At 40.7% G+C, this 25,778-nt stretch overlaps 1 protein-coding gene across 1 annotated transcript in view; it reads right to left on the bottom strand.

Moving 5' to 3' along the window:
* The window catches only part of uvrag (UV radiation resistance associated gene), a 95,652-nt gene that overhangs the window by 56,862 nt on the left and 13,012 nt on the right, over positions 1–25,778 (bottom strand). The window contains exons 7-12 of the mRNA XM_075486475.1: positions 21,697–21,802; positions 17,497–17,623; positions 9,012–9,096; positions 5,723–5,810; positions 5,242–5,302; positions 1,582–1,747 (exon numbers count right to left, since the gene is read on the bottom strand). Of these exons, the coding sequence (XP_075342590.1) occupies positions 1,582–1,747; positions 5,242–5,302; positions 5,723–5,810; positions 9,012–9,096; positions 17,497–17,623; positions 21,697–21,802 (633 nt within the window). The remainder of the gene's footprint in view (positions 1–1,581; positions 1,748–5,241; positions 5,303–5,722; positions 5,811–9,011; positions 9,097–17,496; positions 17,624–21,696; positions 21,803–25,778) is intronic.

Genomic DNA, 25,778 nt, shown 5'->3' with positions numbered 1-25,778 from the left:
GCCTCTAGAATGTACAATCTAGGAAAAACACTATCCAATCATACTGAACGGACCGTTAACAATGATTGGATTCTGATGCCGTCTATCAAACTGCAATCTGCTCCTCCCTCCCCCTCCTTCCCCCTGTGCGCGTACCCTGCTCTGTGAACGAATTACGCGTCCAGAAGCTTGGCAGGAAGCTAAACTAGAGCCAGCTTGGCTAGCACCTAGCATTATTAAACGTATAGTTATCATATACTAAATACGGCAACGATCGATGCTTGCTGTCAGAACAGCGCTCGTGCACCTTCGTGCACGTTCATGTACGTTCATGTACTCTAGAGGCGTGCCTTCGGGGGGAAAGTGAAGAAAAGGGTTGGGACTTTTTACCTGTGTATTTTCAAAATGCAGCTTCGCTGGACTCAAAATCCAGGATCTCCTACCCTACCTTTAAAGTTACTATAACAAATGGAGGTAATGGTATAAGCAAAGGCATCAGTCTCAAAACGCTGTCATTTCACACTGTTGCTACAGTTGCTCCTTCTGCTCAGGTCAGCCTAAAGCAGACCAGTGGCTCTGTTACTCCTTCAGCCGGTCACGGCATTGCTTGTACACGTGAGCCTTTTTATAACTTTAGATCACACAAACTTTTGGGAGAGTTCAAAGGGACCATCAGCTCACTTGTGGAGTGAGCACCGCACAACTGGGGACAATCATTTATTTAATTATCATTTTATTTTTAAATCAAATGGGAGACCCGACACTTCTTTAAACCTTATTTAAAGTAAGGCAAGGCAAGGCAAGGCATACCACAGGCAACTCAATGTGCTTTACATAAAGACAAGGCATTTAAAAGAACAGCATAAAGCAGCAATTTAAAAAAAAAAAAACATACGCACACCGAAAGAGAAATGTTTTTAACCTGGATTTAAAAGTGCTTACAGTTGAGGCTGATTTCAGTTCTGCTGGTAGTTTGTTCCAGTTGTGTGCAGCATAACAGCTAAAAGCTGCTTCACCGTGTCTAGTTTGAACTCTGGGCTCCACTATCTGTAAGTAAGTATCTGTAAGTATCTATAAGTAAAGTAAAGTAAAAGTAAAATCACCAGTAGTGAAATGTGTAAACCAAAACTTCAACAGAAAAAAATTATTTATTCATCCGTTTGTTCATTTGGAATTCTGTGCGAGTATTTGTCGATGGAATCATGAATCAGTGGAAAAATTTTGGAAGCAAACTCAAAGAAATCCCTCCAAAAAATAATTCAAGCAATATACTTGGATCATTCTGCGGGGTAATGACACAAACCATACCAAACAACTTCTGAAAGAATATTCTGTCCAGGCAAACAATGGGTCCCTCCGAGAGCCTTGACCTAAATCTAACAGAACATCTACGAGTGCACAGATAACCTATTTAAGTGTGACTGAACATAGTTTTTAAGAATATGTGTTTTTAAATTGTCCACATTTTTGTATGTGGCTCAAGTTTATGACAAATTAAACCAAAACAAAATTAAAAGTGCATTTGTGTATGTATCCATGTGAATATTCAAAATATGTCATCTGATATTTGGTGTTTTCATGTCAGCAACTGGGTCTACTTACTCCCTCTCCTTCTCAGTGAGCCTGTCAGTGATGGTGTCCTTGATGGAGGAGCGTGAACCTTTGTGGATCACCGGGTAGCGAAGAGGGATCTGAAGGAAGCACGAGATCATCAGGACCAGGTGTGCCGTGTAACCCAAGGCGACCGCCACGCTCCCATCATCCTTTGCTGTAGGATGAATGGGAATTTATGAGCAACGCAGGGTTAAGAAATGTATCTTTTTTTTTCTTTTTAAATCAAGAAGCTTTTAGAGAGTCATCATTAACAGATCAAAACCTCAAAGCTTGTAATTTAAATTGAATCATCATAGATTAGAATTTTACTCTGTCCAAAACTTCTAAGCATACGGCATTCACTAAATGTCTGTTTTCATTGGAATTGTTTTATATGAAAGATGAAAATGTGTTCACGAGATGCACATTGGGATTCTACATCATGTGAATCCAAACAAAAATGCATAATCGTCCGACAAAAGATAGCTTTGAAACTGAGTAGCCACAGAAAGAAGAGCAGTTGCATTCATGTGGGAGCATGTTTTGACAGTGTGACAGAATATGGCAAAGCACACAGTAACAAATACCGTTGGCTGCACAGGGATTCTCACTGTCTTTCAGATATGTGCTTGCAAAGCAACAGCTTTACACGTACTGTAGCTATCCCCCCGTTGGTTCATATAACTTGGGATGGAAACTGGATGCCTTTGTGGACATTTTCAGACAGGCAAAGAATCAACAAACCATCTCGCCTTATGCATGAGAAATACTTTAAAGACAAGATGCCTCGTGGTTTCACATCCATAAACACTAGCTGGACACTACTGGAGGCGAAAAAACTCAAATCAATGTGGTTTTTATCTTAATGCTTCGAAATTATACACTTGGGCAACAGAGTGGCGGAGGACTTGGCTCATATTGTATTGTGTGTTTTCAAAGTTAACACAGAGCATGACATCGTTCTCCATATTATTCTTTATGCCACACAACTAAAGTACCTGGAGGAAACAGCTTCCTCACTGTGGAAATATCAAGTCAACTAAAGGAGCTATTGTGTTATAGAAAGTGAAGTAAGCAAAGGGGTAACAACTTTTCCATCCTTTCTCTATACACCGTATGTTAAAGGGGAACTCCGGGGCATTTGAAGCGTGTTTCCATTGCTAGAGGTTGTCAAATACTGCTAGTAGGACACAGAGAGGTCCAGATCTGTGCTCCCTGTGTGAAGATCGCTCTGTCCGCACAGCATGTCATGCGAGGCTAATACGTGGTGGCTAAGGGGCAAGCGCTAACCCTTCCACGTAAAACAACAACTTGCACACTGCAGAAACGTCACACCACTTTATAACCCATCCGACAATAAAGTCACAAGCCTTACCATCAAAACCATATGCATGGTTCTCACATTACTGGCATGGGGACGTTACAAAACAACTTTATAAACAGCATGTCACTCACCGGCTGGTTGTAGGCTCGCGCATGTGAAAGCCCAAAAGAGTCGATGGAGGATAATCCCATATACAAAACAATTATCTTCTCTAGAAAAACTACATTCAAGTATTTAAAACATTACAACAATATTACTGGGCATGTATTGTTGTAATGTTTTAAATACTTGAACGCAGTTTTTCTAGAGAATATAATTGTTTTGTATATGGGATTATCCTCCACCGACTCTTTTGGGCTTTCACATGCGCGAGCCTACAACCAGCCGGTGAGTGAATTGCTGTTTATAAAGTTGTTTTGTAACGTCCCCATGCCAGTAATGTGAGAACCATGCATATGGTTTTGATGGTAAGGCTTGTGACTTTATTGTCGGATGGGTTATAAAGTGGTGTGACGTTTCTGCAGTGTGCAAGTTGTTGTTTTACGTGGAAGGGTTAGCGCTTGCCCCTTAGCCACCACGTATTAGCCTCGCATGACAGGGTGTGCGGACAGAGCGATCTTCACACAGGGAGCGCAGATACGCATCTCTCTGTGTCCTACTGGCAGTATTTGACAACCTCTAGCAATGGAAACACGCTTCAAATGCCCCGGAGTTCCGCTTTAAGTTTTGTGCCATATTTAAAGGCTGCAGGGGTAGAGTTAGAGTTTAAGTGATACAGTTTGCAAAACCACAAGCCACCTGACCAGGGGGAAGGGCATATGGGAATGGTCAGTAAGCAGTAAGTGCATTTGGATGTTCTCCGTCAGAACTGTGATCTTAAGCAACATCACATGCTCAGTCGTTTACTCGCTTATACATCCACCTATACAGGACTAAAGGCAAAAGCAGACGCAGGCCTGTGCCTTATAGGAACACCAATGGACAGGCTGTCACTATGGTCTACAGCTAAAAAATGTTAACAGGTGGAGTGTGACAGCAGGGAGCGGAGGAGATCAGGAGTGGTATTCTTGAATTATGGACTTTGGGGCCTGAAGGGGCTCACCAGCTGGGAGTAAAGGTAGCTGGAGAATGTTGAGTGTACACTGGCTGGTGTGTTCACAGTTTGTACAAGTACCTCAGGCTAAAGCTAATCATTTATAACCCATTAAATACAATTCATCTGAGCTACTGAGAGGCCATGAAGTCATCAAGTGTTTGCTGCTGTAACAGCAAATCCTTTTTATCACTACACATATGGCGTGACCCCCTTCTCTAACCTTCTCTTCCAAGATGATAACCAGGGATGTGTGGCTGCAGACAAAACTTTTTTCCCTAATGCTCTGTTGCCTCACACTTTGTCTTTGACGTTAAACAATGTGGCCTTTGTGGCTGTGTCTCACTGGCTTGGTGAGTGAAGGTAGATACAAAACCATCTAGTGAAAAGGCTTTACAAGAATGTGGCAGTGATGAACAACTGATCCAACAGCAGCCAACAAAAGAAAAGCTAATTGTACTGAAAAATCCAAAACTGAAACCCATCCTAGTTGCACCCCTGCCCAGCCACCATACAGGGCAAACATTCCAACCTTTTTCCCAGATTAAAGATTCCCGCATCAAATTCTTTCCAATTTTCCTTTTCTTTTAAATATTTATTCAACCTCCTCTTCATTGTTGCAATGATGCACTGGAAAATACTGTTTAATAATGATGGAAAATATATTTTTTGAATATCTGAAGCGAAGAAGCAGAACTAACACACGCAAATGACATCTGTTAATTACTCTTGTAAGAAAAGGACAGCGATGAACTGAGTAGGCGGCACTAAATACAAGTGTGAAAACTCTGATTCAGAGCCGGCTGCTCAGACCACGTTCAGAGGTGGTCTGGGACACTTTTAGTCCCATATTTCAACAGTCTGAACATGAATCCTTCCTGGAATATTTCTGCCTATTAAAACTGAAGGGTGCGGCTACACCAATTCTGTTCCTGATGACATCTCGTACAGAAAAATCTTAAAAATGTCGGTCGGCTAGAAGTGTAGAATATAAGCCGATGCCTGATATTGTGACCAAAATTAAAGAGCTTAAGTGATGACTAACAAATGTCAGACTGTGAAAACTGACGGAAACTCAAAAGATTTGGATTCTTTGGAAGTGTCAGCCAATCCGTGTATTTTGTGCAGAGAGCATCAAACGGCACACAAGCTTCAGACTGTAAAACATCCACCTTTACATTTGTTCAGCATGCGTTTTCACCGCCCGTCCTTCTGTGTCTCGAAGCACACGAGCAGGCACGTGATAAATTACCTTGAAAGTCCTCCGAGTTTGGCAGCTTCACTCCACAAATGACATAATCCGACTGATTGGCCTGTGGATTTACATAAGAAATATTAAGGACAGAAAAACTCACACAAGATGAACTCTAATGAGATGAACATTAGGCTCTGCAGCTGGCAGAGATTTGCTCTAAATCAATGAGTTATCATGCAGTTATGTCAACATTTCAGCATTTAGTTTGTCTGCCAAAAATCTTACAAAACTGGGTGATTTTGAAGCATATTATGAGGTGTCTAGCAGAAATGGGAGGGCCCTGGATGATCTCTGAAAACACTTAAGTGTAAACTGATATGAGGGATTTGACATTACTTTGGAATAGAAATGAAAAATGGACGCACAAATTACAATAACTATCTCCACAATTTCTGCGTTATTAAAGTTGTGGTTCCGTAACCGGTGGCCGTGTCACAAAAATGCGTTATGGAGCAGCGTACGATCAGGCTCCACTTACCACATCAATGGGGTAGATGTAAGAGAGCTCAGAGAGTAGCTGACGACAACGGAAGGTGAGCTGGGCGTTGGACTTGAGGAACTGCTCTCTGAGGAGATGAAAGCACACACAAGGATGGCCCAACGAGCAAGAGACAAGCAGCAGGAAACAAAAAGCGTGGAAGACTTTGGGAGTAGTAAAGCAAAGGCGTGACAAGTAAAAGAATGGCTGAAGCTACTTTAAACTGTTCTGACTAATGTGAAATGAAGATTTGACACTTGTTTTAAACATCAAAGTAAGTAAAAGAAAATAATATTTTTTTTAAAATTGCCAATAATATTACTTGTTCGTATGAATAGTGTGAAAGTATCTTTTTCTTTGGGCTTCCTGTTCAATATTTACACTACAGCTCGTGGAGCAGTGTGGGTAATAGCCCATCATTTCACACAGATGAAAAGTGATTTGGGGGGAAAATGGTAATTGAATGTGATCCATCCTCGCATAAACGCTCCTCCCCCTTTCACTTAAATTTCCTATTCGGCCTTGCCTGTGGTTAGGAATCTCTTATTATTTCAATTTTCTCAGCGTGCAGCCGCTGTGTGTAGGTGAGAGAACAGATAGGCCGATGTGTTTTAGTCGTTTGATCTGAAATCACTCGTGTACAGCAGGCTCAGCCTTACACATCTGGCTAACCCCACTGTAACAGTCCTTTACAAACTTCTTTTTCTAAAACATTCAAAGCTCTCCCCACAGTCCTTCTGAGGAGATGCTGTTTATCTAAGCCTTCTTTCCCGTCTTTCTTGCTGAGCTAACTTGCTGCTTTGCCTTGCAGACATCCATCTTTTCATTCATTAGCATATTTGCCCATAAGAGAAACCCATAAAATGGTATCAGGAGTTTTCTTGGTTAATTGTTATGTGAATAAAAAGTGCAAATAGATTTAGTAGTTAGACTTCCTCTTTAGTATTTTTACAGAATTCCGATTTTGGATATATAGACCTATTTTGGTAGTGATTTAACTGCAACCATCTGAGATGTTCAAAGGGGCAAATGTCTCAACTCATACAGTAGAAGTCTTAAAAGTTACAGACCATAACTGTTTAGTGCTTCTTTTTTTTTTATTAAAGCGCTCTCGAGACAAAAACAGTCAATTGCCATTTAAGAGTTTATGCGTTTTTCTATCAATCTTAATCTACAACAATGAAAAGGATAAAATACTTAAGTACAACTACAGCACTGCGTTGCCTTGAGCCACCCGTCATTTCTTTATATATTGCCAGAAAAAAAGACACAGAATCGGTGACTCATTGAAACGTGCCAAAAATTATAGAAACACAGGGAAGATGGCAAAAACAAAGTTTGTAGAATTCTAACAAGCTTTAAAGTCAATATTTGGTTTGAGCTCCTTTATTCTTCAACACAGCCTGAACCCTCTTAAACAAGCTTTCTGTCATTTCTTTAAGTAGTCTTCAGGAATAGTTCTCCAGGCTTCCTGAAAGACATCCCAAAGCTCTTTTCTCTGGGGAGGATTCATCCCTCCATCAGACCTGTTGCCACTGATTTTCAGCCCACTTCTTGTGTCATTTGGCACAGCTCAGCCTTTTCTCCCCGTTTCCCTTCCTTAAGAATGGCTTCCTGACAGCCACCCTTCCTTGGAGACCATTTCTTATGAGGCTTGGGCCAACAGTAGATGGATCAACTGAAGGTCCAGATGCATCTCTCAGGTCCTGTGTCAGTTCTTTGTTGGTTCATTTTCTCTTTTACCAAGCACATAACTTTCAGAAAATGTTCATCTGCGGTAGGTAGTTTTGTAGGTCTGGCACTTCTTTTGTCTTCCACTTGTCCAGTTTCCTCAATATTTTGAAGAAACACAGCACACCATGCTGAGATATGCCAAGTTTTCAGCTAATAGTTCTTTTGGAATCAACTTGTTGGATTAAAATATTATTTCATGGCTGTCGAGCTGTGTTATCTTGGGCATTTTTGTAGATGCAGCTAAAGAAATGGGAAATAATTCCTTCTCTTTGTGACAGGCTGCTGGTAACAAAGTGCCTAAAAGATACCATTTGAAATTGGTTCTTTGCCATTTGTCTGTTTTGGGTCGACACAACACTGGTTCAGCCCTTGAGTTAGGTTTCTTTTTTAATGCTGGGTTGATTCATAGAACTGTGCTGCGTGGCTTAACAAAAATATGGGGGGGAAAAAAACACCTTCCACTGAAAAGGGTACAAGGACTGAACAGAAGATTTATGAAAAAGCAGCCAATGTCCAAAGGAAAACTTTTACAACTTCAAAAAGCCTGGAGACTTATGGCATGAGACCACTTTAACAGATTATAAGAAACTCTGGTTCCTTGCAAGAGAAATATAATGAAATAAGGGCTGACTCAAGACTTTTTGAAAAAGCCTGTATGTACATATTATACAGTTAAAAGAAAGTACAAACTTAAGTAAATGTACATGTGTACTTTCTAATGCTTGTGACCAAAGCAAAGTTCAACAACTAAAGCAGGCTCCAGAGGGCGAAGTGAAGTAAGTAATTTGATGTTTTCAAAAACACATCTACAACAGCTAAAGATACCACAAACACAGACGCTGTGATATCATTTGTGAGATGAACCCCTTCATGAGGTGCAGCAAAGTATATGCATGACTTGGGGAAAGGCTTAGTAAATGCACAGGCACATTGAGTTGCCTGTGGTATGAAATGCGCTATATAAATAAAGATTGATTGATTGATTGATTGAAATGCCTGCATGGTCAATGCAACTTTTCTCTGGGTAAATGCTGAAGAAGAATTAAATGAGAGGAGAGCTTCCATTAAGAACATAAACAACACATATTTCCAAGGAACTGATGTTGGGCAGATGTAGAAGTGTCTGCACTCATTTCCTGTTTGCTGGGTCTCTCGGCCCCTTCTGGCCTTCACACAACTCTGGTACAGCGACTGGGATTGTCAGGCACATTTCAGATAAACAAAAGCGGCATCAAGGGTTTGCAGATTGCAGTCACCGCAAACATCTCCACACATACCAAGGTAAAAACAGGCCAAAGGCCTTTTTCTGTGCAAAATGTGCTCGCTCTTTCTTGAGAACAAATTAAAAGGATGTGCCAGCAACAAAACCATCTTTTTGTTTTCAAAGAGCAAAGTGAGATGCCAGGAGCAGGGTGTAATCATATCACTTTTAAGATAATTTAGAAACACAACTGAGCCTTGTAGTTCGCACAGCAAGGGTCTGACTGGGATAAACACATTTAGCGTGCGTCTCTGGCAGAAATAAAGCAATAGCTAATTACAGCTTCACACATACCTCTTGGCTGTGCATTCCTTCTGCAACTTAGTCAAGGATTCTTTCTCCTCCTTCAGACTCTCGTGCTGAGCAGAAAACACATCCTCTGACAGAGACAAAAAGAAAAAACGTAAATTATCAGGTTTGTGTACCTATTTGTTACATCTGAACATGCAGGTGAGCTTGAGTTTGGCTGCCTGCCTTCCTCTATTAAACAAGATCAAACAGGATTTTTGATCAGGTCCAAACCATTTCCTTTTGACATCACATAAAACCAAACAACATGTATACAGATTACAGGATTTGTCAGACTGTAAATACAGAACCGGGCACATAAATTAAATTAGAAAGAAACAGTTAGCGGTAGTGATGACACAGCCTCTAAAAAGGAAGTAGTGTAAATGTAATACAGGCAAGCTCAATGCAGCACAAAACCTCAACGATGCAGAATAATATTAAGCACAATTTTGGATTGTAGCCCAGTATTTCTGTTTGTGCCAAAAAATAGCTTTATTCTCTGATTGTGACTGCAGAAATAAGTGGTGAGGTCTCCCATAGGTAGCCAACCCCATCATTTGTGACCTCGTCATTTTTTGGATACGAATCATTGGATCTCCATACTCAGGTGAAACAAGGCAACTTGGTCCCCTCAAAAAAATTAAAAAAGGTACTTTTCATGTGCTTGCGTTTCAAATGAATCACAGACTACCTGATATTCCAGCTTCACTGTGAGAGTCTAATGATCCACCAATCCATCTGTAGGTGTGAGGTCAGAAAGAACCGAAGCTACTTGACATTTTTGCTGGAGGCAAGCAGTTCGCCACCATAATAATCTCTACACACCCAAGGGCTTGGAACCTAAATACTGGCAATCACGCTTAATTATGGGTAATGTAAGCTCCAGGTTTCGACTAAAGAAAGAAACGGGCTTAATAAAAAGGGCCATATTTCTTCACTCCATTTGGAACTGTGCAGCGGTATATGAGGGATTAAAGTTGAACTGATTCAGTTCCCTCTTTTTATTAATTCTGAATTTGTTATAGACAACCAACAAACTGCCAAACAATTTCAATTATTTGAGGCAACACTACTGCAAGGAGCATATACCGTGACATTTTTTTTGGCATAATTATGTAGTGCATGACATTTAATAGCACCCACAGTGGGGGACATTGAGAGTGGACAGAGGTCAGTATGGGCGACGGTTTAAGTGTAAAAGAATGAGGAGAGCTTTACTTTTTCTGTTACCTAGAAGCCCACACTAGGAACGTTTTCACTGTTCTGTGAAACTTATGTCACACTTTTCAGCACTAGCTCTGGTCTGTAAATAATACACATGTGCACAGATGTTCTTGCATAAGCAGCCAGACACACTAGTTTAAAAAAGGTGTCAAAATGTCACGAGGAATCAAAAAGTACATTTCTCAAAAATGAGATGGATAGAAAAATCTCTCACAACATAAATGGATAACTAAGGTGTTAGGTGCTTTTGAAAGTGTGGCCATTTGGTGTTTAATTGAGCATGTAATCCATCCTTAGTCAGATAGGCTGACAACAGATGGTTCAAAACCAGCTTTAAGCTGTTAAGATTATCAAACCACATGTGATGAGATGAATCAGAGGACCTACTTGTTATCACATATTTCCACTTACATGCATGCTTTTTATATAATAAGGGTATAAGGTGAGAGAGTGATTGAGAAAACAGAGGTACTATGAAACATCTCTATCAGAACAGCTGGGAAGACAGATAGCAGATAAGCCAGAGATCAGACAGCCCACCCCTCTGGGGTGAGTGATGACACAAAAACATATTTTAACATGGGCCTGTGCTGCACTACTGCTTTCATGTAATACCCATATCTGTCCTATCTGTTCTGTGCATCAATCTCTTTATCCTTTCATCCCGCTAACCTGTTCCAGTTTGTACAGTGGGATGGTATGGAAAGAAAATCCACAGCAGAGACCATGGCAGTACACATGAAGCCCTCGGTCTGCATGTGTCATAATACATTTCCACATAAAAACATAAAATATACGTTACTACAAATCTCCTGGAGTAGCTTTATAATGAATGTGATGTTGAGAAAAATCACGCTCCATCTATAAATCAGTCATAGCTTTTTTCTAATTGTGAACATAAGCCAAGTGTACAGAGACGTCTTTCTGGCAGCAGATGGTGGACTTCAGAAAGAAATCCAGCAGCAAATACAGCACCTGCTGCTTTTGGAATGAATATAAGTCTGGCCACATGAATTTATGTGTAAAACCGGTCTCTACCTACACAAGGTGATGTTTAAACGGTCAGTTAATTTACATGCACAACTGGGTCAAGCTGCAATTAGAGTTTGGCCCGACCACTTAACATGAACACCGTGCTTATAGCAGCATACATGCACAGGAGGTGAATCTGACTGAGGTATGTTCAATGCTAAAATGCTTATCGTAAGTACAGCTGAATTCACTGCACAGGTGTTGTCCTGAAGTTACTTGATTGATGATTTTGTCAGATGATTTTCATAAGAGCAGAGTAACAGTCCAATGTAATAGTCTCAATGGGCTGATTTTCAGGCACAATTTCAGCCGGCTGACAGAAGAAACAGAAAAATATGTGAATGAGAGGAGCTTCGCTAGTAATTCAGGTGTATTTACATAAACACCTACACTTTACTCTTTATATAAAAAGATACAAAAAGATAGAACTATGGAGCGTGAGTAAAACGCCTCGACCCATTTGAGTCGAGTTGAGTGTTTACACGCAGGAGTGACTCCATCCAGTGTTAGTCCAGTTTTCATTTGATCAACATTAACACCTGTTTTTTCCTATTGCCATGTGGAGATGCTTGTTAATAACAATGCTCTCATGTGAGCATCAGTTTCAAAGTACTTTCTGGTCAAATTGTCTGAGGCCTCCTCAGCGGTTATTTCAAAATGGCCAAAATTCATCACTTATATTCTTAACAAATGCAGCGAAAAAAACAAAAAAAAACAAACCACAATTTAAATACATTTTCAATCTGATCATCAAATACTTTTTAAAAGTATATTGAGACATTAACCTTCGCTACATGACATCATTACTGAGTGACACTTACTTCATGCAGCCTTCAACTCGGCGGTGAAAAAGGTGAAAATAAAAGACGGGCATGAGAGAGTTGTGCATTCCATAGAATCAAATGAAACTACCCATGAAATGCGCCGAGGATCACTTATTAAAAACTTTCGAAGGAATATATTATACAGGTGTCCGAGGGGAAAAAAAATGCACTATGAAAGTTTAATAGTTATGAAAATGGTAAGGGGATCCATAAAAGTGTTCCATGTTATAAAAAAAAAGAACATGTCTTTATTTTCATTTAAAACTATTCCATCAGAGTAGCCTGGTTTTTAATCCAAATTCCTCTATGCTACGTGTTAAAAGCTTTGACCGTGACAGACAGGGCGGGGTGTCAGGGGAAAGAATAATTAAAGAAGAAGAAAAAAAAAAAAAAAAAGGGAAAGAACCATAGAAAGGTGGACTATTGAGTCATTAGGAGGAGTACCTGTCGAACCTTCTGTGGCTGCCAGCTGGTGAAAAGTCAATATATAAAGCCGAGCTTCTACTAAAAGGAGCCCTAATGATGATAGCTTCAATATGAGACCTTTTCTCTGAGGTGACAAGTACCTCCACACACCATACCTTCTCAAAACTGAGTTCCTCACACTTGAGACACTCAGCCTCTGACATTTATTGGTCAGGAGCCCTGGCTGTGAGGCAGACCGTGAGAATAACTACCGTTGCCACGTACAATAAATGCCGCTCACGAGCGTGATTTATGTTGTCTGCTCAAGGTGGAAGTAGGGAAATTAGACAGGAGGAAATTGTGACAAGAGCGTGACCCCACCTAATCCAAACTGATTCATTCCAGGGAGACAAAAGAACTACTTTCATTGTAAACTCACAGCTGTTAAAAAAAAGGGGGGGGGGGGGGGGGGACCTGTGGTCATGCTCATACGTGCCCTGTTCTAAATTGGGTGAAAGACATACAGTAAATGTATTGTACGTAGGTGCATTTGGAGAGGGAAAAGGCAAAGTTTTCCTTGGACTGCTGCTAAGATTTGTGGTAAATCAGCAAGCATTGAACAGCTAGTCGTTGACCTGTCATCAGGATGATTTAGACACCTGATATGTTCTCGTATTTGTTATACTGCCACTGTCCAGAATGGCAAAGAGGAAGAGCATAGACATGACAAAGATATACACAAAACAGGCATCAAGAAACCTGCAGCAACTTTCTAATAAGCACTTCAAAAAAATGTGAACACCTTCATCTCATCTTCTCCTGCCAGCTTACGCACAGACACCTGCAGAGCCTGTGAGTATGTTTGGGTTTTCTGGGCCACTTGTTTTGAGAGAAGCTGAAGCTCACAGGGAATAAAAGATGGATAAGAGATATTTGCTAATGGGCCTGATGAATGTGTGTGAGGCAGGAAGACCACACCGCCGGGTACGGATGAGATCTTAAAGAGCGTGACGAAGAATGGAGATTAAGCCGATACGGCATGTCCCCTGGGGATATAAAGCACGGCAATATAGTCACACACGCTGTTAAACTATCAATAACACTTAAAAAGATACCTGGATTTAATAAACACTGGAATGTGTGAAAAATTCAATAAATTAAACACATGCTTCTAATCTCATCAACACACATACACCAACATTAAAAACACCTGCCTAATATTGTGGAGGACCCCCTAGTGTCACCAAAACAGCTCTGATCTGTTGCGGCATGGACTCCACAAGACCTCTGAGGGAGTCCTGCAGTATCAGGCGCCAATACATTAAGTCCTGTAAGTTGTGAGCTGAGGCCTCCGTGGATTGGGCTTGTTTATCCAGCACATCCCACAGATGGACGATAGGATTGAGGTCTGGGGAATTTGGAGGCCAAGTCAACACCTTTAACACTTTGTCATGTTCCTCAAAGCATTCCTGAACAGATTTTGTGGCAGGGTGAGAGAGTACACCACATTGAGAGAATACTTCTGCCATGACAGGGCGTCTGTGGCGTACAACAATATATAGGTAAGGAGCGCGGAACATAGTTCCATCAACAGGACTGTCAATATGCAAGATTTCCTGGCAGAGCATTTCCAGGAGGATCGCACTGCTCGTGTGGTTTGCCTTTTTTCTATCAGCACTTCCTGCTGCTGTCTCTTCCTCTGGTAGAAGATGCAACCAACTGTCCACATGATGTAAATTAAAACATGATTCATCAGGTATGCCCAGCTTCTTCCAATGCTCCATGGCACAGTTTTCATGCACACATGCCAAGAGTGGGAGTTACTGAGCGCTGCATACTGGTAAACACTGCAGAATACCTGCCATTTTGGCTGGTTCTGAACACAGTCTCACCATCGTAATTTGAGCGGTCTAATTTGCTCTGGTTTTTTATGACTGTTAATGCTGCTTTCAACACCTTACTGTTCACTTAAAGCCTGATTCATTCCACTGAGAGGTGTCACAGTAATGATGTATTCAATGCTTACTTTGACTGGCAATTGCACTTATGTTGAAGCTGATCAATCTATACATCTCACCATTTCCATCGTTTTGTATCGAGTAATTTTTCTTTATCACATTTGTGTATTTTTGGAAAGACCAGCCAAAAGCAAATGTCTAGAGAGAAATCTAATTTAAAAAAAGAAAGAAAGAAAGACATTTTACCTGCTTTCGATAAGATCATATATGTCTCCAAAGTGAAAGATGAGATCAGATGAAAAAAGCACTATATGGTCCAAATATAATCAGACACAACATGAGCTGCTCTGTGAAGCAGTACAAACACGAGTTTTCTGTCTGAAACTTTCTGTCTGTAACTGTAACTGTCTGTATATTTTTTCCCATTCATGTAATTGATTAATGTATTTGGGCAGATTTGAATAGTTAAACAACAAGGTTCAAGCAAAGCAGAGTAAAGCAACATATGGTTCCTGGCTTTTGAGTTACAAGTCTGGGGGAAAAAAAACAACAAGACTGAAGCACAGTCCTACTCAGCTACAGCATGACTATTTCCTTTGAAATACCGCTTTTGTTTTTTCTTTTAACCCGCTAAAAGGTCTTTTTCTTAATAAGCACTTGTCCAGTCTGAAAAAAAGGTCATGAAAGAGCTACATCGCAGTAAACAGCGAGTTCTTTCAGCTGTAGACCGAGTGGTGACAGTTAAAAGGGCAGAGGATTAACAGCCATCTTTTAAAATCGTAGCACAAAGGAAACTTCTCCCAGAGTCTATATTAGTGCTCTCTTGTTATGGGAGTGTGTGTGTTCCTATGTGCAGACTTCATGCTAATCATTAACACGACGTGGCTCAGTGAGGTGCCCTGCCCTCTGGCCAAACAGCAAGCTGACGAGACAAGCCTCCTTTAAGAACCAGTGCTGATGTTTGACAATCGGATGAGAAGATTTTTTAATCACTCCATTCTGGAAATCTGGGTTGGAACAAGTTCAATTTGACGAATGCGATGTTATTTATAAGTGCTAAAGCCCTCCTGAGGTGGTGATGTCACTGTGCAGTACATCAGGTGTACTGAAGCAAAAAGTTGGAAAAAACAGCGATTTAAAATGCTATACAGTAAAGTGAAAAAGAAAATATACCCTCTTTCAATTCTATAGTGTTAGGAATCAGGACACAATCACAAATCACCAGTTCCCAGAAAGTTAATGACAGTACGGAAATAAAAAGACTGGACAAGACTGGAGGAGAAGGCCTATTCTCTTTCTCAAACCATTTCTGGAACAATGAAATAAAGTATTTTAGACAGACGAGACCACAGTGGAGATGTTTGGTGATAATGCAGCGCAGCATGTTTGGAGAAAACCAAACACAGTATATCAGCACAAACACCTCATGCCAACTGTCAAGTACAGTGGTGGAGGGCTGATGTTTTGGGCTTGTTTTGCGAGCACAGAACGTCCACCATGAACTCCTCTGTATACCAAAAATATTCTAGAGCCAAATGTGAGGCCATCTGTCCGACAGCTAAAGCTTGGCTGAAATTGGGTGAAGTCACTGGCCCAAAGTCCAGGCCTCAACCTGATTCAAAGGCTGTGGTGGAGCATTGAGAGAGCTGTGCGTAAATGAATGCCAGCAAAACTCAATTAACTGGAAAAACAATGTGAAGTGGAGTGGGCCAAAATTCCACCGCAATGATGGGAGAGACTGATAACGTCATACAGAAAACAATTACTTCAAGTTACTGCGGCTAGAAATGGTTCTACAAGCTACCGAATCATGGGGTGCATTTAGTTTTTCACACACCGCTTCTGCAGTTTGGCCAAGTTTTTATGAAACAAATCAGCACACAGTGTGATGTGCATTATGCCACGAGTTCTCATTTCATTTTGAGTTGTGTTAAGGGCCAGATTAATTTCTTATTGAAAGTTGAGCACTCTTTTTCCACTTCTGAACATCCAAAGAATTCATGTAATCAGTATATTTGATAAGCTATAATAAAATTGCATTTTTAATTTCTTCTGAAAGAGTAACCATGGCAGAAAAGAAAAATCTTCTTCTGCTCCCAGACATCAAAGCCACGAGCTGAAAACTTCACAAGGTTAACTAAGTTACGGCGGTGCACAAACACTCTTGTTTAACTGGCCTGGAACAAACTGCATAAACCACGGCCGTGCGTTTTATAGTTTGCACATCGTGTTTGAGTTGGGGGGGGGGGGGTGTGTGTGTCCTCTGACCGGGTCCTTTATTTGTGTTTTCTGTAAGTGACGACACTCTTTTGTACTCTCAAATGTACACGCAACCCTTCTGCTGCTGTCAGAAAACCTGTTCGAGTTGTTTAAAACTAAATTATCCAAAACAAAAAAAAAAAGGTTAATAATACAGATGATGTATTTATTTTTCCTAAATCTGAGATGAATTTTATCATTCTCCAGCATAACAACATCCCGGTGAGGCCGGTCCTGTCTGCAACATAAACAAAACAGTCGAACTGTCATAACTACATTTAAATTCTCTTCTCCTTATAATCAGTAGCTGCAGCAAAGCCGTTTGTGGGAAATAATGAAAAGGGTTGGCGAATTTGATGGAATTAGTTGCACATGTTTGAACTATTGTGTTAAGTCTTCTTACCCAAGTTTTTGAGTCAGGCAGCACTATGGGAGACAGCAAAATGAGTTGCAGAAGTGCCTTTCATTTCCTTTACCACTTGTGTGTTCTTGTTAGCTCGAGGAGTAGCATTGGCTTAAAAGAGTACACTTAATGAGCCTATCAAAAAATGCTTCGTTTTGCCAGCTAAGTTGTTTGTGGTTAAAGGCCACTTGTTTTTTCAAACACTTGATGTTTCTCTGCAATTATGAATGCATTCCTGTGTTGTGTGCGCTGCAAAGTAGTTAGGATCAATGCATAACCACTGAGGCAAACCTCCATTTCCTTTTGAAGAGTGGCTTTCTCAACATTAAAAGCTGATTAGTAGAAGGCGATGTGGATTTAATCTGCTGTTCAACTCAGTTTACCTTTCTTTTGCAGCTGTGCCCTCTCCTTCAGTCGAATGTCTATTTCCCTGCCAAGTGCCTTCCTCTGCCGCTGTAGCTCACAACGGAGCACGGCTATACGCAGCTGCATGCACTCCCGCTCCTTCTTCTGCTCAAAGAAGAAAAAAAAAAAATAATAGAAGAAACAGAGAGAGAGGATGAGAGAGAAAATTCAGCATGTGGTCACAGCAAGATTCAAAGTTTATTACATTTTGTGTGGACCCCAAAAATTCCTACAAGCCCTTTCAGAAACAAGCCTTGTTTTTGCAAGCTGATCGCACGTCTCATTGATTTAATACACATCCACTGAGAGAACGCTCACAGTTAATAGTCCAGAATCCACCATCAACAGCTAATGACAAGAAAGATAGAATATGAGCTGACTATTAAAAACTTCTCACTGAGCCCTGAGATCAGGGTTACCGGTGAAACTCCTCAGTAATGAGCCCCAGTCATGGGAACGGCTGGCTGCAAGTTAAGTGGTCTGAAGTTCCGGCTTTTTGACATTCAAACAAGTCAGAACAGGAGCTTCAGGGTCACACCTGGATTTCACATCTTGCAGCATCTTTAGAAACATTAACATATTGATTGCAATGTAATTGTTAATAGTAAAGTAATGAGATGATTACAAGTCCTGCAATTCTGCATTCAACATTTTAACTTGTTGCAGCTGTACGGATTTATGACAAGGTTCACATTTCCTTTGTTAAAGTGACCCACCACACATAACTTTGGTTTCTTCCAGCAATTCTCTCTGAATTATAACAAAGGTCTTCCATCATCCAGGTGTTATAACCTCTTTTGGTAGATTAGATTGATTTCCTAATGAATGGATGTGTTAATACAAGGTTTGTTTTTAATTCCTTTTATTTAAACATACAGCTCCCTCACTCACATTTTGGTTTTGTTACACCTGTGAGGGCTGAACTATGAAAAAAAAAAAAGCATATGAATTACAGATGTTAGTAACAGATGTGTGGGTGATACTCCCAACCTTGGTAATGTGTATGCAGGATCACTGACACGGTCACTGACAACTAATAGCTCCAAGATTTCTTATTTTTCTTTTCTGACCATCTACTTTTAATGATGGTTTATAATTAATTGGTGTTAAGACTGTTAATAAAATAGTGTTGGAGCAGAGCGGTGTGTGTGAACTATGCCCTTTGTCTGCTATTGTGCTGTTCTATCATTGTGACTTTATTTCCATAAATATCATGCTGGAGAGACTTTTATCTTAGTATAAAGTGGAAACTGGGGAAACTCCCACCCCTACCTTCAAGACATCAAGTCAGGCAGGTGTAAACACAAGGCTTTTTTTTTTAACTGATGCAGACCGTGACATTATCAGTGTGTTATCACAGTAAGGAATGTGTTTTGAGTGGCAGCAGAGGAAGTAGAAAATATGTACTGGAATAAATACTGGAAAAATTTGGAGTCCGTAGCTTGTGGCTTGATTCTGTGGATCAGCTGAGAGAATATGAGTTAAATAACTGTATGAGGTTGTGTGCATTGTGAAGAAAGACATTCTTCTCGGAAATCTATGGCACATATAAATGTGCTGAAGCAAGTGATAGACCACAAAACAACCCATCAACTCTATAAGCCTGTGTCTCTTTACCCAAAGCTCTGGCTTCTTTCTACCAATATGCTCCCTGACCCGTAGAAGCATCGGAGTCATTAGTCAAAAGCTTGTGCTCTCTATCGGGCAAGGCTCCATCGGGCTTCATCTATATCTGGCAGGGAGGAGGAGTCCTGGAGTAGGCCAACTATCTAACAAGGAACTGCACAAGGCTTTATGGGCTGATGGATGTGGGAAAAAGTACATAAAAGGGAACAATTTGTGGTAAAAAGTACCAGGCAAAGAAAAAAAATATAAGTTAGGATGAACGGATAACTTCAAAAGACACAAAAATAGAAATAAGAGACATAATTAACAGACCAATGGCAAAGACATGTTTCTGTAATATAAGTTGGAAGACAAAAACATGGATTTAAAATGAAGACTGAGATGGATAATGAAAATTTGGCATGCAGCGAGCTTGTTATTCATCCTGTAAGGACCCTGCAAGTGAAGACAGTGACTTCTCACACACATACACACACTCTTAGATTGTGATCGTAGCGTGAATCTGACGAAACAGATATGCCTCCTCTTGAAGTTTTCTGAGGGCTTTGAGGAAAGAACAGAGGGTGGAATCCGTCACAGGGAGACGACTGATAGAGCCTCCATCTCCAGTGTGTCGCACCCTGATACTTGCATGTTAACCACCGCTGGCTTTGGCACGAACCATGAACCTCCTACACTTTCACTGAGCAGCAAAGTTGACAAGTGGGTCACAGGCATGCCAGTGTGTGCGTCTGTGTGTGTGTGTGAAGGAGAGAGACTGTAAGGGTAAGCCACCACCAGGGTCTGTCAAACTCCTACTGAACATCAAACAGCAGTGGGTCAGCTGAGTAAATAAGCAGCAGGCGTGAGGGTGGGGGGGGGGGCATGTTATAACCCAGCAGATTAATGGCAGAGAGTGGGTGAGAGGGTGAAAGGGCCATGTGCTGGGGTTGGTGGCCTCCACTTTGCCTCCCTTTGATCCAGACTCACTATGATGTGCACATAAGGATACTACAGAGCTCTCAAAGGGCGGAAACCCTTAGAAGAGCCTAACAATGCTCCACTCACTCCAACTTGCAGGGCTCTTACTGAAAGGTAGAAGACGAGGATTATGTGATTTATTAGCTGATTTGAGCCCTGAAAAGGGTTTAAGGGAATGTCTCACTGAGAGAGAAATATCAGAGACAAGTATTTGAAAGGGATCCTTTGTAGCTAAAAGAATGGAGCCTCGATGTTTTAGTGGGAAAGCTCAGGCTGGTGGAGCAGCTTTAATGGGTAGGGTGAAGGTCTGAGGAAAGGAACAAAAAAATGAGGCATTTCAAAAGCTGATGGAGAGCAACAGCTGGAGCAGGTGTCTTAAGAGGCTCACTAAAGAGGCACGAAAATCCTCTAAACTGGGAATCCCTGCATCAGCACGTAGAAACTTTTAAAGATTTTTTTTAAGAACAAGTCTACCTGGAGGATAAAAACAGCATAGCACCACTGCCTCGAGACTTTTATAACAGAAGAAGATAGGGGATGCTTTTGAAGTGAATGTTTAAAATAAACACGAAGTTGAAACTGGGATCAGTGCTCCGTTTTCACAGCTGTGTGGCTGCCAATTCCAAAAATGTTAAATATGCTTTCTGGACTTTGCTGTGGATCCTAGTTGAGGATATGACAGGTGGTAGATACATAAACAGAGGATTTTGGTGCAAGCATTATCACTCAGGTAGTGGGATATTGCTCTTGCTTCATTTCTCAGCTGAGCCAGGAAAACATTCAGTAGCTGCCCAGAGGCTAAAATGGTATCTCACATTGCTTTATGATACAATTACGTCTAAGACTATGAAGCTTTCAAATCCTGGTAAGAATCATGCACAATACAAACTGCAGATGCTTACTATTGCTGGAGAAACCGGTAGGCCTGTTATCGCTGATTACAGTAATTACTGCTCTGCGGTGTCGGTTGTGTTGTTAAACATAACATTTTTTAAAAAAAACATGTCTCTTTATATGTTTTCTGAAGCCACTAATTTCATTTAAGCTTTCCATTTTTTCAGCACGCCATGAGATGATGAAAGAACAATGCCGGCGGCTACGGAAAATAAGTAATCAAGCTTTGCGAAGTGTTTTCATTGTGCCAGTGGGGATATTGCTCTTTGTACTTCTCAGTTGGGCCATGAAAGCAAAAATATTCAAATGCTGCTCAAAGGCTGTAATGATATCTCACAGTGCTTAATGGTGCAATTACATACGTGGCTCTAGGTGATAAAATCTCAATGTCGGTTAGAATGAAAAAGGATGCTTATTATTAGTGGAGCAACTAGCAGGCCTGCTTTTGCTGATCACAGCAATTACTGCTCCATGGTGTTAGTTTGTGTTCTCAGAAAACATATCTGAAAAATCATATAATCCATATACGTTTTCTCAAAATACAAATCCACTTAAACATTTTTCATATCTGCAGTTTGCCGTAAGCTGATTAAATAACATCTACTGTTTCTGACAAAAAGCCCACGAGCTGCCTCAACACAGATGATGAGAAGTTGCTGATGGGCAGGAATTTGTCACCGAAGGGCGCCCGTGCTCACCCGCTCGGTGCAGGTCGCCGTCGTCCTCAGTTTTTCCTCAATCTCCTTCCCAATCCTCTGCACTGTCACTTGGGTCTGCTTGATGGCTCTCTGTGCTGTGTGAAGCCTGCAGGGGCGGCAAGGGGAAGAGAGAGATCTTCATCGTTTCACAACACACTGGACCACAAGAACAACTCTGAGCTGAAACTGCATTTCCAAGAGATCATTAAATTGATTAGCTGAATAAAACTTGAGTCAGTTACGAGTACAGCAACAATTCATTCTGCTCAGCTTGGATGTTTACTGTGACTGTTTATATGACACAATATGAATTATGATTGTTCCCATGTGGGGAACAGTCATTGTGCTTTGCATAGTGTTTTGTTATCCCTCTTTGTTTCTTTTTCTGCAGAAGTTAATGAAGAGTTTTGACATTAAATTATGAACAAAAACTACAATGAGAACATTCCCAATATCAGTCTACAGTCGAGAACAGACAGATCGAGCTCAGAAATAGCACAAAGGAAAACAAAAGTTGAATCCCTACTGTTTGTCTAATGATCTAATTGCAGTACAGTGTGGGATCAATTGTTGTCCAACAGACCTAAACCCATCAGTTCCAGAAAGCAAAGACTCCCAAAATGGCCACTAATTAAGGCAAAGCCACGAAGACCGAGGCCCGTTTCCAAATTCCATGTCTCTGTCATCACTGAAATAGGGAACGGCAACATCAGTACACAAATGACAACCAAACACATTATTTAGACCATCAATCACAGGAGCGGTTAACTTTCCAGAATGTTTGCTTCAAGTCCAGAGTGTATCGAAAGATAGACAAAACCTTCACAGCTCAACCCATTGGACTAAACTCATCCACAAGTAACAATCCCAGATGGTGGGGATGAGTTACAGGACACAGACAAAAGGAATAAATAAATAATCAAATTATTGACAATTATCAAAAGAACTGTCAGGGTAGTGATAGATCATCTCCATCAAGCTAAATGTCCCAGTGCCATCCATACACAGACATGACCTGCTGCGGCATCTTTTAGTTTCTTTGTTTTTTTCACATTACCTCCAGCATTAGTCTTTTAGTTTTTTTTTTTTTTTTTAAACGGTTTAAAAAAAAAAAAAAAAACACCCGTAAACATCACTGGCCTCTCCTGCTCTGGTGATGAATGTTCTTCTTTCCAGAGGAAGCCAACCAAATAGTTTGGTTTGATGAGATTTTATCCAATTTAAACAGATACACATTTACACGGAAGACATGAAAAAAAAAAAGTACGGGACCTGATAATAAACTGCTGTTTATATCTTTTGACGGCTGACGATGTTGACTCACTTCTGGTAAAGTTCAGAAGAAAAAAGCAGAAATTGGACACTGTGATTATTGCAGGCAGGAAGAGGGGATTGTGGTCTGGGTCATAAGGGTGACACGAATAAGGTTTTCTTTTAGGTATGTGCTTGCCTCTTGAGTGGGTTTAGTGTAAGAAGCTCTTTTTAACGGGCTAGCAGCTTGTTTGGGTCATTTCGCTAATCCTAGGGAGCTTTTTCTTATGAAACTCGCATAGTAACCTTTGGTTAATACTGCATCTTTCTGGCAACCGCTCCAGAAAAAAGGCTTCTAAGGAGCAGACGAGATAATCATTTCGTGCTATCTACCCACATTTGGTAATCTGTCTGAGGTGACAGCGATAACATTCAGAGATAGTCCTTTGGAACATCAGGGCAAATCTGTTTTGACAGCTTCATCTGTTCGGGTGATTGAGATGGGAGAATCTGATATGGCCTTTTCCCCCAGGTTAAAGTAGTTATCGTCTCTCTGCTGTTCACGCATGTCTGCCTGCTTATCACCCCCTAAGTCTTGGCCTAATGCCTGCCCATCACCTCAACCTGCAGAGCAGCAAGGGGGCAGGGGTGCTCCCATGTACACCCAGATGGGACAGCACTGGGCAACCGCCTAAAGAACACGGACACCGATCATTGACAAATTTCCTATTTTGTGTATTGAGAGGCACATCACAACTCTGCCACTGATTTTCAGGAAGTAATGGCTGAAGCTGTGCACTCAACTCTTGATCCTGATAAGCATCAGACAAACATAAACATTTGTGTCCGTCAACCATAGAAATAGTTTTTGCAGGGGTGTCAGATCAAGTTATGCTTTTCAGACTTCCAGATTTTTTTGTAAACAGAATATATCTTGTTGAGGTCCTTGCACGGGCTCTTATGGATACAGTCAAATCTGTGTTCGTTAGATAATGAGAAAATACTAAATGAACTAAGAAACGGGGGGGGACAATGAGTAGAAGACTTGGAAACCACTCCATCCAAACAGCATTTGTTTTATGTGAATTTACCTTTACTGATTACCATGATCTAAATATTTGCCGTGGTTTATGTGCCTGGTTGTGGTCCAGCATCTGCCATTTTTGATATCACGGCAGAGAGGGAATCAGTAAATACAGATGTGTCATCTGGCTTACAGAGATAGGCAAAAGAAAAGGGTCAGAAGAAGATGTGAGAGCATAGAGTTTGTCTTCTGAGGGAATATGAAAGTCTGACACATCATAAGACCTCATGCTGCTGTTTCTTTGGAGAATAGAACGATGGAATATCACATTACTATAAAGCTTGTCTAAGTAATTCATGTATGTCTGCTTTGCTTACTTCATACTTCTCCTTCACAGTATTTTAAAGGAAAAAAAAAACAAGTTCACATGAAACTTGACAATTTATCTTTTTTTTTTCCCCAATGAAAACATCTAAAAAGCTTATGAAAGATTTAATCTTGCCAAAAAGTAGAACCCGTCTGCCTCTTTTTAATTAATCGGGCAGTATTATAAAAGCTTAGGGTTATGCTTATAATCTTAATATAAAAAATAAATAAAAATTAAAATAAAATCAAATTCATCTATCATTTGAAAATGTGTCAAATTGCTTCTTTTCCATTGAGTCATTTTGTTTGTTTTGAGGTTTGGCAACAAATCAATGTGATGTTGTTCATTTAAGCTAATAGTTGGATTACCTCTATCAATTCATATCTTAACGTACACATTAATATCCAGTATGCGTCAATAATGATATCAAGATTAGGCTGTAATAAGTTTCACACTTTTACTGCACTGTTCATAACTCTGGGAATGGTCAAAAGGTCGGCTGACAAAGCACAATAAGAATTTACACCAACTGAGGTCTATCGAGGGTATGCTCCATGTCGGTGCTCTGTCTCGACACGCAGAGAGCGCTTGAACTGACAGCCTCGCATTGACAAAACATTCAGCTACTGGGATCTTTGCGACCTTCCTAACAATCTGTGAACCACCGACTTATAGAAGTCTGGATCTCTGGTCATACTTCAGTGAGGGATTTGTCAGCGAAGTCCCACATTCTGGTTGTATACAGAGCGGTTCGTAAGATCTTTTATTTTATTCAACCTTTTTCGACAAAAAACTGTAAGCATGGAATAAATTATACTATAAAATCCAATGTGCAGTCCATATTATGTGCAAGAGCAGTCATGAGACGGCTTACTACTTCATCATGGTCTCTAATAAGCTTTCCATTTTATCTAATTTTTCTGATGTTCTCCAGCCGGTCAAACTGTCTGCAGTCATTTAACCAGCTCTCTTTTTTTTGCCACTCAGTGGGTGTGACCCGAGTGCAGTCACACATCTAATCACATCAGGTGCATTCACACTATAAAGCTTCATGTGACATTAACTTTGGCCATTTGGCAGCACTGTTCACACAGCTTACTTTGTCAGCTCGTCTATGCAACACACATCAATCACATGTGTAAAAATCCCACACAGGTTGATGCAGTTTGTGCAACTGGATTTTTTTTTTTTTCCCCAGCTCTGCCTCATATGCTTAAATGCATAGGATGCCCTACAGGGAGCGATACTCATGGCGTGAGTCCACTTGTTTATCACATGTAGGCAAGCCCAATGTGTTTCTCACACAATCCCGTTTCTAAGGAGAAAAGTTAACAGACTGATAGCTGTACAAACATCATTGCAAGCAACATTGGGAGAACAGAACAGCCAATTAATCAATTCAAAACACCAGAGGAAGGATAATATGCCCCTCAACACCTC

Source organism: Odontesthes bonariensis, chromosome 16 (genome assembly GCF_027942865.1).
Source record: "Odontesthes bonariensis isolate fOdoBon6 chromosome 16, fOdoBon6.hap1, whole genome shotgun sequence".
Taxonomy (NCBI): Eukaryota; Metazoa; Chordata; class Actinopteri; order Atheriniformes; family Atherinopsidae; genus Odontesthes; species Odontesthes bonariensis.
The sequence above is the reverse complement of the archived record's forward strand: the minus strand, read 5'-3'. Positions and strand labels throughout refer to the sequence as shown.